The sequence below is a fragment of the Astyanax mexicanus genome, chromosome 9, assembly GCF_023375975.1.
Source record: "Astyanax mexicanus isolate ESR-SI-001 chromosome 9, AstMex3_surface, whole genome shotgun sequence".
In the NCBI taxonomy this organism is placed as follows: Eukaryota; Metazoa; Chordata; class Actinopteri; order Characiformes; family Acestrorhamphidae; genus Astyanax; species Astyanax mexicanus.
This window is the reverse complement of record NC_064416.1, coordinates 8,580,327-8,595,129: the sequence shown is the minus strand read 5'-3', so window position 1 is coordinate 8,595,129 and position 14,803 is coordinate 8,580,327. Positions and strand designations below refer to the sequence as shown.

The following is a 14,803-nucleotide window of genomic DNA, read 5'->3' as shown; positions in this document are numbered from 1 at the left end:
TCTTTGCTTGGTAAAGGATTTTTCGTCCTTATTTAATGATGTGCCCACACAAACTACTGTAGTGCAGCATGATGTAAAAGTTACTAGTAGTGTTCCAGTTAAGCAGCACCCATATAGGACAAATGTAGCTAAGAGAGCTATTATGAAGTCAGAAGTTGATTATCTTGTGGAACATGGTTTTGCTAAGCCTAGCTCAAGTCCGTGGAGTTCCCCTTGTGTCTTAGTTCCTAAACCTGATGGAAGCCATAGGTTTTGTACAGACTACAGGAAGGTGAATGCAGTTACAGTTGCAGATTCATATCCCCTGCCTAGAATGGATGACTGCATAGACAACATTGGTGCAGCCCACTTTGTTACTAAGTTAGACTTATTAAAAGGTTACTGGCAAGTCCCTCTTACACCTGAAGCTTCAGATATCTCTGCGTTTGTGACGCCAGATGATTTTCTGCAGTACACTGTTATGCCGTTTGGTTTTAAAAATGCCCCAGCTACATTTCAGCGTCTTATTAATATAGTACTGGGTGATATTAAAGATTGCTCTGCTTACCTGGATGATGCTGTGGTGTACAGTGCAGATTGGGATAGCCATATGAAAACTTTGCGTGAGGTATTTTGTCGGCTCAAACAAGCCTCTTTGACTTTGAATTTGGCCAAATGTGTTTTTGCTCAGGCCACAGTTACTTACTTAGGAGTGCAGGTTGGGAGAGGTCAGGTCCGGCCTGTGGAGGCCAAAGTAAAGGCTATTTTGGAGTTCCCCTTGCCCAAAACAAGGCGATGCTTGCGCAGATTTTTAGGCATGGCAAGCTACTACAGAAGGTTTTGTCGTAATTTTTCTGCTGTAGTGCAGCCTCTTACTAGTCTGCTTAGCCCTTCTGTTAATTTTAAATGGTCTTCTGCTTGTGATCATGCTTTTACCAGTGTTAAGATTTTGTTGTCTGATGCTCCTGTACTCTCTGCCCCTGACTTTAGTAGGCCTTTTCTTCTAGAGGTTGATGCGAGTGCTGTTGGTGCTGGTGCTGTTCTGCTCCAGGAGGATGCTGATGGTATTTTACACCCAGTCTGTTTTTATTCTCACAAGTTTACATCTTACCAGAGAAACTACTCAACAATTGAGAAGGAGGCTTTGGCCTTGCTTTTAACCATCCAGCATTTTGAGGTGTATGTGGGCTCTTCCTCTCTTCCCGTTGTTGTTTTTACAGACCATAACCCCTTGGTGTTCCTCTCTAGAATGTATAACAAGAATCAGCGTCTTATGCGGTGGGCATTGCTTCTCCAAGATTACAACTTGGAGATTCGACACAAAAAGGGAATGGAGAATGTCGTCGCCGATGCACTTTCTCGAGCAGCCGACAGTTGTGAGCAATAAATAATAGTGATGTTTGTAAACTTCTTTGTGGTAAAATTTTTAAGGGGGGGGGTGTTACGTGCAACAAGTGCACGTGTGTTTTTTTTTCTATTTGCTCCCTCCCCTGTGTGTGTCTCTCTCTCTCTCTCTCTCTCTCTCTCTCGCTCTCTCTCTGTCTCTCTGTAAGGTTACGTTAATGGAGGGAGGTGATTGGCTGAGCACCAATGAAGATCCTCCTCCAGCTTGGCTGCAGCTGCCAATCACACTCTGCGCTGAGACAGGAAGAGGCGGGCCTTTACAGTGTAAGAGGAGCCTGAGGGGAGCCGCATGGCACGCAGCAGCATGGAGCGGTGTGAGCGCGTCCGAGGCGGCAGATACAAACGCTGGTTGTGAGAGTGAGAGCGATTTAAGAGTGTGTGCATCTGAGTGAGTGTGTTTGCTGCCCAGTTAATGCTGAGGTAGTCCTGTTGAACAGTTGTGCTGTGAGTTTGTTCATTCTGATCCTGTGTAGATCCTTTGTTGCACTCTAGTCCAATTGTGCTGAGTTTATTGATTCTGATCCAATGTATACTTAAATCTACACTCTAGCTCTTAATTCTAAACTTTGGTAACAACTCACATTGTTTGAGCACATTAATTACTCCACCTCACTTCTGTTTGTCTACTGTGTGGACAGGTAAGATGGGCGCCCTACATACACACACACGCAGGAGCATATTTGTTTAGATACACTAGGTTAGGGGCGGGTGCTACTTTTGTATTTTGGTTAGTTTAGTTTTTGGTTAGGCAGTTTAGTTTTGTTTTATTATTTTCTTTTCGTTGGCACCGTCCTTAGTCCACCTTTAGACTACAGTTTCTGTTGATTTATTTTCTCTTAAATGCACTTTCTAGTTTTGTTAAAAGTACATTTAATTTGATTTATTCTCTTTAGCTTCAGTTTATTTATTTCTGTCTATATATTTTTGTACCCCTTTGATTCCTGTAATAAACATTTTTGTTTTACCACCAATTGTTGTCTTTCCACTTCCTCCACTACCACATGCCATTTTGTTACTCCTCCTCACCCCTAGACAAAAAGGGGAGGAGCATAACAGTCAGATTGACCCGTTTAAAAGTTTAAAGATCTAGAAAAAAATGTTACAACTAATTTGTTTCAGTATGAAGCTTGATCTGCTTGCTTGTATTAGTGTAATCAACATATAATATGAAAATGGTTCATCTCACATATATGCAACCACCCCCTGCAAAAACTAAAACTAAAACAAAGTTGCAATGTTATTTTTCAATGTTGGTCTTTCAAAAGTAATACATTAGTGAAACATTAAAATAGTTTAAACATTTTTTATGAAAAACGAGTGGATTCTTCTGATTGAATCATTACCTGTTAGAGGTAAGGAACATCATTGCACTAAATATTGATAGAATAATGGAACAATATTGCTATTCCTGGTTTGAAAATAGACTGCTGGTGGTGTGTAAGATAACAATGAACATCGTGACACGCCTTGTGCAGGGTGTAATATACGGCCCAATGTGTTACTTCAGATACAGGGATGATTTCATTGTTTATTTTGTTCAGAGAAGGTTAGTTCCCAGTCGTGTGCAGAAAAAGAACTGGTGTGCAACAAGTTATTATAAATTACTTTCGAATAAAAGTAAGAGAAACTGTTTTAAACATTTTAAATTATTACTAAAACTTTACTCTCATCCCTCAGGCCTGTAGCTTTAACACACACACACAGTTTTATCTCTTTAAACCGGAGTAAACTGTTATCAGAAGCAGAATGAGCCACAGACAGCTTGTCTCCATTCAAAAGGAAACACACACACACACTGCTTTATTAATGTAGTGTGTGACAGAGCACCTCTCCATTTATCTGATCGGCTGTTCTGAAGGGAACACTACACACACACACATACACACACACACACACACTCTTTCTCTGTGCACAGCTGAATGTTATAAGAGACAGTCAGAGACTTCCTGAAGGTTATAATGAAGCTCTCAGTGTACTCACCCACACACTGCGTGCCGTTGACCCTCTCAAAACCTTTTGGACAGTGTCCCTCACCCCGTCCTCTACTTCCTGTGAAGAAACATCTCAATTCTTCATTCTGATACACACAAACATGATGAGGTCTCTATTTCTGTTCATTTTACAAGATTTGAATAAGATTCTAAAAGATATTCCATAAAATAAAGTGACAAGTTAGTGGAGGCACAAGGTTGAGTAGGTGTTTCTAATAAAGTGGCCACAATGAGTGGAAGCACAAGGTTGTATAGGTAGGTGTTTCTAATAAAGTGGCCACAATGAGTGAAAGCACAAGGTTTGAGAGTAGGCGTTTCTAATAAAGTGGCCACAGTGATTGGAAGCACAAGGTTGGTAGGTAGGTGTTTCTAATAAAATGGCCACAGTGAGCAGAAGCACAAGGTTGTATAGGTAGGTGTTTCTAATAAAATGGCCACAATGAGTGAAAGCACAAGGTTACATAGGTAGGTGTTTCTAATAAAGTGGCCACAGTGATTGGAAGCACAAGGTTGATAGGTAGGTGTTTCTAATAAAGTGGCCACAACGAGCAGAAGCACAAGGTTTAGTAGGTTGGTGTTTCTAATAAAGTGGCCACAGCAAGTGAAAGCACAAGGTTGGTGGGTAGGTGTTTCTAATAAAGTGGCCACAGTGAGTGGAAACACAAGGTTGGTAGATAGGTGTTTCTAATAAAGTGGCCACAGTGAGTGGAAGAACAAGGTTGTATAGGTAGGTGTTTCTAATAAAGTGGCCACAGCAAGTGAAAGCACAAGGTTGGTAGGAAGGTGTTTCTAATAAAGTGGCCACAAGGAGCGGAAGCACAAGGTTGGTAGGTAGGTGTTTCTAATAAAGTGGCCACAGTGAGTGGAAGCAAAAAATTGGGTAGGTGTTTCTAATAAAGTGGCCAGCAAGTGGAAGCAAAAAAGTGGGTAGATGGGTGTTTCTAATAAAGTGGCCACAATGAGTGAAAGCACAAGGTTGTATAGGTAGGTGTTTCTAATAAAGTGGCCACAGTGAGTAAAAGCACAAGGTTGTATAGGTAGGTGTTTCTAATAAAGTGGCCACAGTGAGTAAAAGCACAATGTTGGTAGGAAGGTGTTTCTAATAAAGTGGCCACAAAGAGCAGAAGCACAAGGTTGGTAGGTAGGTGTTTCTAATAAAGTGGCCACAGTGAGTGGAAGCACAAGGTTGGTAGGTAGGTGTTTCTAATAAAGTGTTTAATAAAAAGAAGTACAAATTAGCTAGGGGTTTCCAATAAAGTGGCCAGTGGAATGTGGGTAGATGTGGGAAAAAAATCCTGAGGATGTTTTGTAGCATCTACATATAATGAGAATTAAAGCGGCTAAGAGGGCAGTGGGATCTTCAGCCAACACAAACATCTCTGTGGAACAGTGAATAATTCCACTGTGTCTGTGTTCCTCAGCCATGAGAGTGCAGAACAGAATGAAGATCTCTTTCATTCAGAGATCAAAGTATCTTCTAGAGAGATCACACAGCTTTAGAAAACAAAGATCATGTCAAAGAACAGCGAGAGATCAGCTGTACTGCCTCGTTTTCCTCCCACAACTCTTCCCTGGTGTTCATCTGCACTCATCACATTTTAGCAGCTTTTTCACACCTGTGATGATCAGTGACTGGGTGTTGCAAAGCAATGAACAGCACTATTGTTAACCCAAAAGTATTGCATTCTCATTTTTCTGTCTGTTTTTAAGAAGATACTGGTACAAATATGCAATATTTGCTGGTTTATATTTATGGTATTGGTACAAATTCCCCCAAATGTGTGCAACACCATAGAAACCACCAGAGCATCCACATAACAGCCTTTTTCAACAGCATAGGTATCACCTAGAAGCCATCAGATATGGCACATCAATTTCTCTGCGAAACAACCAGCCAAAAACAACTAACAACATCCAACATAATATGAAAAAACATGTGGATATATAAGCCACTAAGCAACCCCACAGAAACCACCTTAGATATAATAGCGACAATTAAGCAACAGCATAGTTCGGAACACCTGAAACAGCACAACAGCTGCCGTGCAAATTATTTTTTTTTTTACTAAAGCAGCCACCAAGCAACCACTAACACCTTAGCAACCACCTGGGAATTGCTTCAGCTGCAAAATCACACTGTATTTTCTGCAGTGTTTGTGAAGGTTGGTGACAGGCAGAAATTAAAAGTGTTAATGTCAGTCTTGTCTCTCCCACACTCAGCACTACCTGCAATCTCCAGTCTTCGGACTACTATACCCATGATGCACCATACGCTCACTGGCCTATATAAACCCCTCTCTCCACTTTATCTGTGCTGAGTATTGATGGATTATCCTCATAAAATGTGTTTCTCCTTGCCTATGTTTTCTCTCTTGTTGCTAACAAGTTTTTTTATTTACCGACCTTGATTTTGGATTGGTCTCTGATATTACTTTGCCTGTGTATGACCCCTGGACCGTTAATCGTCTATGGTATGTTGTCTCTTTCTTGCTGCTGTTTACTGGTTTTGACCCTGCTCGTTCTTACTACCACTTGTATTGCCCCTTTTCTCAACAAACCTGTCCTATTGTATCTGAAGCATTTTGATTTTGTCGTTGATGCTCATCACTTATCACTTACCAAAAGAAAAATGCATGAAAACAAAATTCCAAGATACAGGAAAGAAAACTCTCTTGAAATCACAGTTTAACAGTTTTTTTTCCGTACCCACTGGATTCTGTTCTTAGAACAGGCCTAATCAGAAACCCAAAGACACTCAGTTTCCTGAACTGCTGGACCCAGAGCCTCCCCAGGGTTGAATTATGGGTTTTGTGTTGGTGTTCCTCAGAGCAGAACTTCATCCAGCCCTGTTCCAGCATTGTACAGCACTGTGTAAAATAATTATGTAACACTATAATTAACTTTATCAACCACAGCAGGTCCTCAAGGGGTTACAATTGTGAAGCGTGTCCAAGCATTGTTCTGGAGAGCTTCAGCACTATGTTGAAAACCTTAAAACCATTCCGGGAACATCAGAGGAACACCATAAAAATACCTTCCTTTGTGGTATAACCTGGCAGCCGTATGTGGAACAGTAATATTAATAGTGAGGGATTGTATGAAATGAAATTCTGTGGTGCTGTTTAAAAATAGAGGGGGGTGGTGATGGAGGGGGCTGGTTGAAGGGCACAAGCTTACATGCTCTAATGTTGATCCAGACTGGCTGAGAGAGAGTAAAGTGCACTAATATGGTGAATTCGGATACGTTCTGCATGTCTGGACTGAAGCTAGGAATAGAAACACTGATATCTGATGTAGCCCCGTCATCACTTTTCTTTCTGTTGAGAATGTTATGGCTCAGTGACATCATGCGTCTGACTGATAATGCTGTGGAGTATGTGAGTATGTGTGTGTGGATATACACTTATCGAAAAAGAAATTGTTGCAAAAATAGTTGCACCTAGTGTTGGATTGTAATAATATTCAGAAAGATGATAAAAGTGATCAGGAACGATGTATGATTAAACATTTAGGGCCCTATTTTAGCAAGCCAAGGCCTTTGGTATCCTGAGGGCGCAAAAATACACCTTGTGTGGCTCGAAACGTGCAAAAGGCTAATATGAAATTGTCAAACACATAAATACAGTTTAAACTGAGTTCCTAACTTGTGATGGTGGACAACAACCCAAGACGTTGAACCAGATAAACCGAAGATGATGCAAAATGACAGAAAGGTGTGTTGTTTTTGGCTGCAGTAATTCAATGTAGGATGGGACACCTGTGTAATAGGTTATATAATATATACATAAAAACATCAAAAGTCCTCTCAGGCTAGCAGTGGCCTGCAGGTCACCTACACGTTTTAGACTTACCTGATGAAGGTGGACACAGTGTGCATTCATTAATTCCCCAGGCCAGACCGTCCCCCCTACAGCACGTCTCCTGACTCCGCAGACCCGGCATTGGGGAACTGCACTGTGGGACATAAACAGGGCAGGGTTTTATTAATTCATCCATGATGTGGATAAACAGTTATAACTCTGGCCACACCCCATGAACTTAAACGGTTTTGAGTCAACGTTTGTACATTTTAATTAAAATGTATTTACAAGAATAACATTTAAAAGGAAGTTACACCATTAATATCTCATTTTCTAATCAGCTAATATTCAGTATGAAGTTTCTTATAAAAAAATAGTCAGTATACAGTTATTATAACATTAATATCCAGTACAAATTTACAATTTATTAATATCCTGAATGAAGTTCTAACAACATTAATATTCACTATAAAGTTCTAATAAATAACATTACTTTCTAGAATAAAACTATGAAACTATGAAGTATGAAATTTCTAATAAGATTAATATCCAGAATAAAGTTAAAAATAACAGTAATACTCGGTATGAAGTTCTTATAACATTAATGTCCTGTAAGAAGAGTGAATCAATTAATATTCAGTATAGAGTTAGAGTATTAGTCCAGAATTAATTTTGAATAACAATATTAATCAGTACAAAGTTAAAATAGTATTGATTTCCAGTACAACAGTTTAATAACATATTAACTTTTTTTAACAGTTTTAATAATATCCACCATTAAGCTCTAATAACATTAATATCTAGAATAAAACTCAAATAATATCAAAATTAAGTTAATAATTTAAAAAGATTGAAAATCTGTTTTAATAATCTTATTAAAATTAAAACAACAGCATCCGTCTCTCAGAGTATCAGCAGCGTCCGTATGAAACTAGGGCTATTAAATATAAGATCGCTAGCACCAAAATCAGTTATTGTTAATGATATTATTACTGATAATCACCTTAATGCACTATGTCTGTGTGAAACCTGGATTAAACCTGATGAATATATCGCTTTAAATGAGTCTACCCCCCCAGGTTTTAGCTATTTCAGTTACCCACGCAGCTCTGGTCGTGGCGGTGGTGTTGCCACAATCTATGACTCAATGTTAGGTATATCTCAAAACTCACAATTGGATGCTAAGTCGTTTGAAGTTCTTAGTCTTTAAGTAGCAGGCCCGTCTCCTGCTTCCAAAACGCAGCATTCGTTTCTGCTTATAACACTGTATCGTCCTCCTGGACCATACTCAAATTTTATTAGTGAATTTGCTGACTTTCTAGCAGCAGTAATTCTTCTTTCTGATACGATCATAATTGTTGGAGACTTTAATATCCACTTTGAAAAGGACCAGGATCCACTAAAGGTTGCGTTTAAATCAGTTTTAGATGCTCTAGGCTTTAAACAAAATGTAATTGGCCCCACTCACCGATGTAGTCATACATTAGACTTAGTTTTGACACTGGGTATTGAGGCTGAGAATATAGTTACTCTTTCTCAACATGACTCAATATCCGATCATTATCTAATTATGTTTGAAATAGTTTTTAATCAAAATATCCTCCTCCCGCCCCGCTATATCAGCAAGCGTAAAATAACAACCGCAATTGCTAATGAATTTGTAAATAAACTCCCCGACTTAACCATCTCCCTTCCGTCCTATGAACATGATCTCGAGCACAAAACAGAAAATCTACAAACTGTGCTCCGCTCTAACCTTGACCGCATTGCGCCGACAAAAATACAACAAATCAGGGATAAAAAGCTAGCACCGTGGTATAATGACCACACACGTACATTAAAACAAACCGCTCGTAACTTTGAACGTAAATGGCGACACACAAAACTAGAATTTTTCCAGCTAGCATGGCAGCATAGTCTCACAGACTACAAAAAAGCCCTAATTAAAACAAAATCCCAGTATATTTCATTGCTTATTGAGAAAAATTGAGACAATCCTAGATTCCTTTTCACTACTGTGGCCAAACTCACCGGCAGTCAAAAACAAACTAGCTCCGTTATCCCTGTCGACATTAATAGTAATGATTTCATGAAGTTCTTTGATGAAAAAATTAATAGCATTAGACAAAAAATTCAGTATCACCCCAAAACTTACTTATAGATATCGATGAATGCTGCTCCAGCTCTGAGGCACACCTAGAGTGTTTCAGCCCGGTTACAGAAAAAGATTTACTTAGTGTAATTAACTCATCAAAATCAACATCATGTATATTAGATCCAGTACCCACACAATTATTGAAACAGGCACTGCCAAAGGTGGGAAAATCATTACTAGAAATAGTAAATTCATCCCTTAGCATGGGCTACGTACCCAATTCTCTTAAATTGGCGGTCATTAAGCCCATTATCAAAAAGCCAAATCTGGACCCCCGCGAGCTTGCTAATTATAGACCAATTTCTAATCTTTCCTTTATAGCCAAAATCCTAGAAAAAATTGTGTTTAACCAGCTGCGCTTGTATCTACAAAGTAATAGTATGCATGAGGTTTTTCAATCTGGATTTAGACAAAACCATAGTACTGAAACAGCTTTACTTAGAGTAACTAATGATTTACTTTCAGCTCTTGATAGGGGCAGTAATGCCATCCTTGTACTGCTAGATCTAAGTGCTGCCTTTGACACCATAGATCACGCTATTCTACTTGATAGGTTAGAAAATCTTATAGGAATTAAAGGATCAGCCCTCACCTGGTTCAGATCTTATCTGAGAGATCGATTCCAGTGTGTTTACTTAAATAACGAATGCTCTTATCAGTCTAGAGTAAAATATGGTGTCCCTCAGGGATCAATACTGGGTCCATTACTCTTTACTCTTTATATGCTACCACTGGGTAAAATTATCCGTAGGCATGGTATTAACTTTCACTGCTATGCTGATGACACACAACTTTACATATCTGCTAAACTCAACGAGGAGCTCTGTATAAATCAAATAACAGACTGCATTAAAGACATTAAAAATTGGATGACACACAACTTTCTCTTACTTAATTCTGATAAAACTGAGGTCCTTCTATTAGGTCCTAATATTGATAAAAACATAAATGTTAATACTGTAGACATAGACGGTCACTTAATTATACCTGGTAAAACTGTGAGAAACCTTGGGGTCATCTTTGACCCAATTCTTTCGTTTGATGCTCACATATGTAGCATAGTCAAAATTGCATTCTTCCACTTAAGAAATATAGCTAAAATCCGCAGTATACTCTCTCTGGAAGATGCTGAGAAGCTGGTACATGCATTCATAACCTCCAGGCTGGACTACTGCAACGCGTTGTTGGCTGGAAGTCCACATAAATTACTCCATAAACTCCAGCTAGTTCAGAATGCAGCCGCAAGAGTGCTTACCAGAGCTAGAAAGTTCGATCACATTACACCTATTCTTTCATCCCTACACTGGCTACCTGTTAAATTTCGTATAGATTATAAAATACTTCTCCTGACGTATAAATCCCTCAATGGTCTGGCCCCGCATTATCTACAGGAACTCCTTACTCCTTACAATCCGCCGCGTTCACTACGCTCCCAAGACGCTGGCCTGTTATTAGTCCCGCGTATTAGAAAAAACTATGCAGGTGGAAGAACGTTCTTTTATAAAGCTCCCCAACTTTGGAATAGCCTCCCTATTAATATCCGGGACTCAGACACACTCTCAATCTTTAAATCTTTAAATCAAAACATTTCTATTTTCTCAAGCTTTTGAGTAATGTCTCATTACAATTTTCTTCCTCTTACAGCTTATCCAGCAAATATAAACCCTGTCCTAATCATCTGCTTTCTCTTTCTCTCCCCATGTCCTGAGCTGCTGCTGCCAAGTGCCCATCCCACTCCAGCAGAGTTTTATAAAACCATTCTAACCCCTTTTTCTTCCCTCCCCTCTCTGTTCTCTCTCTCTATCTTTCTCACATGTGATGAGATGCCCGGCCGAATTATTACACAACCCTTCTAACTTCTGCTTATTTTTCTCTTCCTTTCCCTTCTGTTTTCTCTATCTATCTCTTTTACATGTATGGAGATGCCCTGTTCCTGATGTTCCCAGCCTGGCTCTCCACTGCCCGCTGTGTTGTTCTCCGGCTCTGCAACCCTGCACTGATTACCAATAACACACTCAGTATCTGTTTCTGTATTAGCCATAGCTCTATAGTTTGTGCCCATCACATTCTTATATTCATAAATTAGTACCTGTTATATTAGCCATAGTTCACATTAATTCTCTGTACTGTTTTTGTTCTGTTATTTGTTTGTTGTTTGTTGTTTGTTTGTACTGAGCGGGTCAACCCGAGTAGGATGGGTTCTTCGGACTGAGTCTTGGTTCCTTCCAAGGTTTCTTCCTCTTAAAGGGAGTTTTTCCTTGCCACCATAAAATTGGCATCTCTGTGGTGCTGCTCATAAGAAGCGTGGACCTGTTTTTCCTGTAAAGCGGCTTTGTGACAACCTTTGTTGTAAAAAGCGCTATATAAATAAAATTGAATTGAAATTGAATTGAATACATTCTAACCATATTAATACCAAGAATACATTTCTAATAACATTAATATTCTAAATATAGTTATATAAGTTTCAGGTGCTGTTTTTAAGTGTGTGTGTGTGTTTGGTCCTCACCTGTCCGTTGCGAACCTCTCTGAAGCAGTATTTGAAGCCGGATGTCTCTGTATAGGTGAAATCCCCTCGTATGGTCTGGGCCTGGATGCGAGGGGGTGGAGCCTGGCCTCTGAAAGATGTGGCCTGAGCGCGAGGGGGCGGGGCCTCTGCTCTTTCCCCTGGGAGAATGATGCCGCTTCGGGATCCGGAGAGTCCGGCGGACCAGGTGACTGTCTCCGAGCGCTCGTGCACAGTGGGGCCGGAACCCACCTTCAGCACCTGGTGGATCTTCACACTGGCCTCAGGAGGATGCTGCACTCGCACCTTCACCATTGGGGAACCTGCAGGAGCGGCAGAATAGGTACAAGTACATTCACAAATACACTTTTTGACAAAAACATTAACATCTTGGATTTCAGCTACATTTATCACGCAGTTACTATAGGTCTCTTTTATAGGTCTCTTTTATAGGTCTCTATTTTAGATGGATATGTAACTGATATTATAGGCATGTTCTGATAAGAAACGTAAAAATGCTGAACCTGCTGTTCTACACAAAGGCTCTCAGAGGCTATGTTTGGGTAGTGTACCTCTTGGCGAGATTGACTATTAGCGCTTTTCCCCAAACAGAACTTTGATTCTTGAACCAGTTCGGTTTGGAATATTAATTGTGGTACTTTTCAGTGAACCAGCCTGTGTTTCCACAATTCTTAGTGGAATCGTCCACAAGTCACATCATACGTCATCAACAGAGGGTGTTGCACAGCAGTGATGCTCCTGTATAAACAAACACGCTAGGGCCGAGTCCGAGTCAAGACCAAGATCGGGAAACACAGAGACCGATCACAATTTGCCCTCAAACAGCTTGTCACTAAGGTTAGCTAGCTGGCAGCTAAGGTTTGCCAGCTTGTCACTAATGGCAGTTCTCTTCCCAGTAAAATTATGGAGAGTATTTTACATAGAGAGTATTTTATCTAGCTTATCATTAAGTATAGCGAGCTTGTTGCTAAGGTTAGCTAGCTCATCACTAGGTTTAGCTATCTCGCCACTAGCTTTAATACTCTCCCAGGCAACATTAGTATTTTAGCTGGGTCATCACCAAGGTTAGCTAGCTCGCCACTAGCTTTAATGCTCTCCCAAGCAACATTAATATTTTAGCTGGGTCATCACCAAGGCTAGCTAGCTCGTCGCTAAGGTTATCTAGCTTGTTGCTTAGGTTAGCTAGCTTCTTATTAGCTTAAGTTCTCTCCCTTGTAACATTAGTATTTTAGCTAGCTTATCGCTAAGGTTAGCTAGCTTGTTGCTTAGGTTAGCTAGTTCAGCACTAGCTCCCAGGCAACATAAGTATTTTAGCTAGCTTATCATTAAGTATAGCGAGCTTGTAGCTAAAGTTAGCTAGATCATCACTAAGGTTAGCTAGCTCGTCAGGTTAGCTAGCTTGTTGCTTAGGTTAGCTAGCTCGTCATTAGCTTTAGTTCTCTTCCTTGTAACATTAGTATTTTAGCTAGCTCATCAATAAGGTTAGCTAGCTTGTCGCTAAGGTTAGCTAGCTCATCACTCAGGTTAGCTAGCTTGTCGTTAATGTAAGCTAGCTCATCACTAAAGTTAGCTAGCTTGTTGCTTAGGTTAGCTAGCTCGTCACTAGCTATAGTTCTTTCCCCGGTAACATTAATATTTTAGCTAGCTCATCACTACGTTTAGCTAGCTTGTTGCTAAGGTTAGCTAGCTTGTTGCTAAGGTTAGCTAGCTTGTTGCTAAGGTTAGCTAGCTCATCACTAGCTTTAGTTCTCACCTTGATAACATTAGTATTTTAGCTAGCTCATTACTAAAGTTAGCTAGTTTAGCTAGCTCGTTATTAGCTTTACTTATCTCCCCGGTAACTTTAGTATTGTAGCTAGCTTGTCACTAAGGTACCTAGCTAAGGTTAGCTAGCTTATCACTAACTTTAGTACTCCCAGGTTATATTAGTATTTTAGCTAGCTCATCACTAAGTTTAGCTAGCTCTCCACTAGCTTAAAATCTCTCCCTGGCAACATTAGTATTTAAGATAGCTCATCACTAAGTTTAGCTAGCTCTCCACTAGCTTAAGATCTCTCCCTGGCAACATTAGTATTTAAGCTAGCTCATCACTAAGGTTAGCTAGCTTGTTGCTAAGGTTAGCTAGCTCTTCACTAGCTTTAGTACTCGCCCAGGTTATATTAGTATTTTAGCTAGTTTGTCACTAAGGTTAGCTTTGCTTGTTGCTAAGGTCAGTGCTCTCCCTAATAACATAAGTATGTTAGCTAGTTTGCTGCTAAAATTAGTTATCTATCTAGTTTGTACTTATCTCTTTTTTTTTTCTAAATGTCTGAAAAAAGAATTTATGGTCACTGAGGTCTCTGTTATTGAAATTTGGCAGAATTTACAAGTCCTGCATACAAATTCACAATGATTTACATAAACAAAGAGTATAACTCCAGCGAGCCGGTGAAAAAGAGCACATTAAACTTAACATCAGACTATTCAAAATATAAAGTGTTCATTGATTGGATACTGAAGAAGAAAAAATGATAGAAAAAAGGTTCAGTTTCTGATAAAATTCCGCCGATCTCGTCCACAGTCTCAGAGTCCACCTCACCCAAGGTTGAGTCCGAGACGAGACCAAGACCATACTCGAGTACTGCAGCACTACTGTCTGGTCGGCATATTTATCCTCTCGGTTCATGTTACCTTACAACTCTGAGATTCACTGTTCTTATTAAACCTGGGGAAACTTGGAAAATTCTTGCAGATTTTTTGATCAGTACAAAAATACAAACTGTTGTACTGGTTCAAACAATAGCCTCACAGATCTGATCCCGGCCACAGAAGACGTGTCAGTTTACACTATCGAACACACAGTGACACCAGCGAGTTCCCCAGAGTGTATCCCCGGGCCAAGTATGTGGAATTAGGTTGCGCAAGACCTCGGTGTAAACAGAGCGGAGTCCTGCGGAGAGAGGAGCTC

The 14,803-nt window shown here is 39.9% G+C and overlaps 1 protein-coding gene across 5 annotated transcripts in view; it reads right to left on the bottom strand.

Moving 5' to 3' along the window:
- LOC103033531 (latent-transforming growth factor beta-binding protein 4) overlaps nt 1-14,803 on the bottom strand; it is a 115,273-nt gene that overhangs the window by 44,541 nt on the left and 55,929 nt on the right. For all 5 annotated transcript variants that reach the window (XM_049483619.1, XM_022679438.2, XM_049483616.1 and 2 more), the window contains exons 7-9: nt 11,839-12,158; nt 7,226-7,328; nt 3,364-3,432 (exon numbers count right to left, since the gene is read on the bottom strand). In XM_049483619.1, coding sequence (XP_049339576.1) covers nt 3,364-3,432; nt 7,226-7,328; nt 11,839-12,158 — 492 coding nt within the window. The remainder of the gene's footprint in view (nt 1-3,363; nt 3,433-7,225; nt 7,329-11,838; nt 12,159-14,803) is intronic.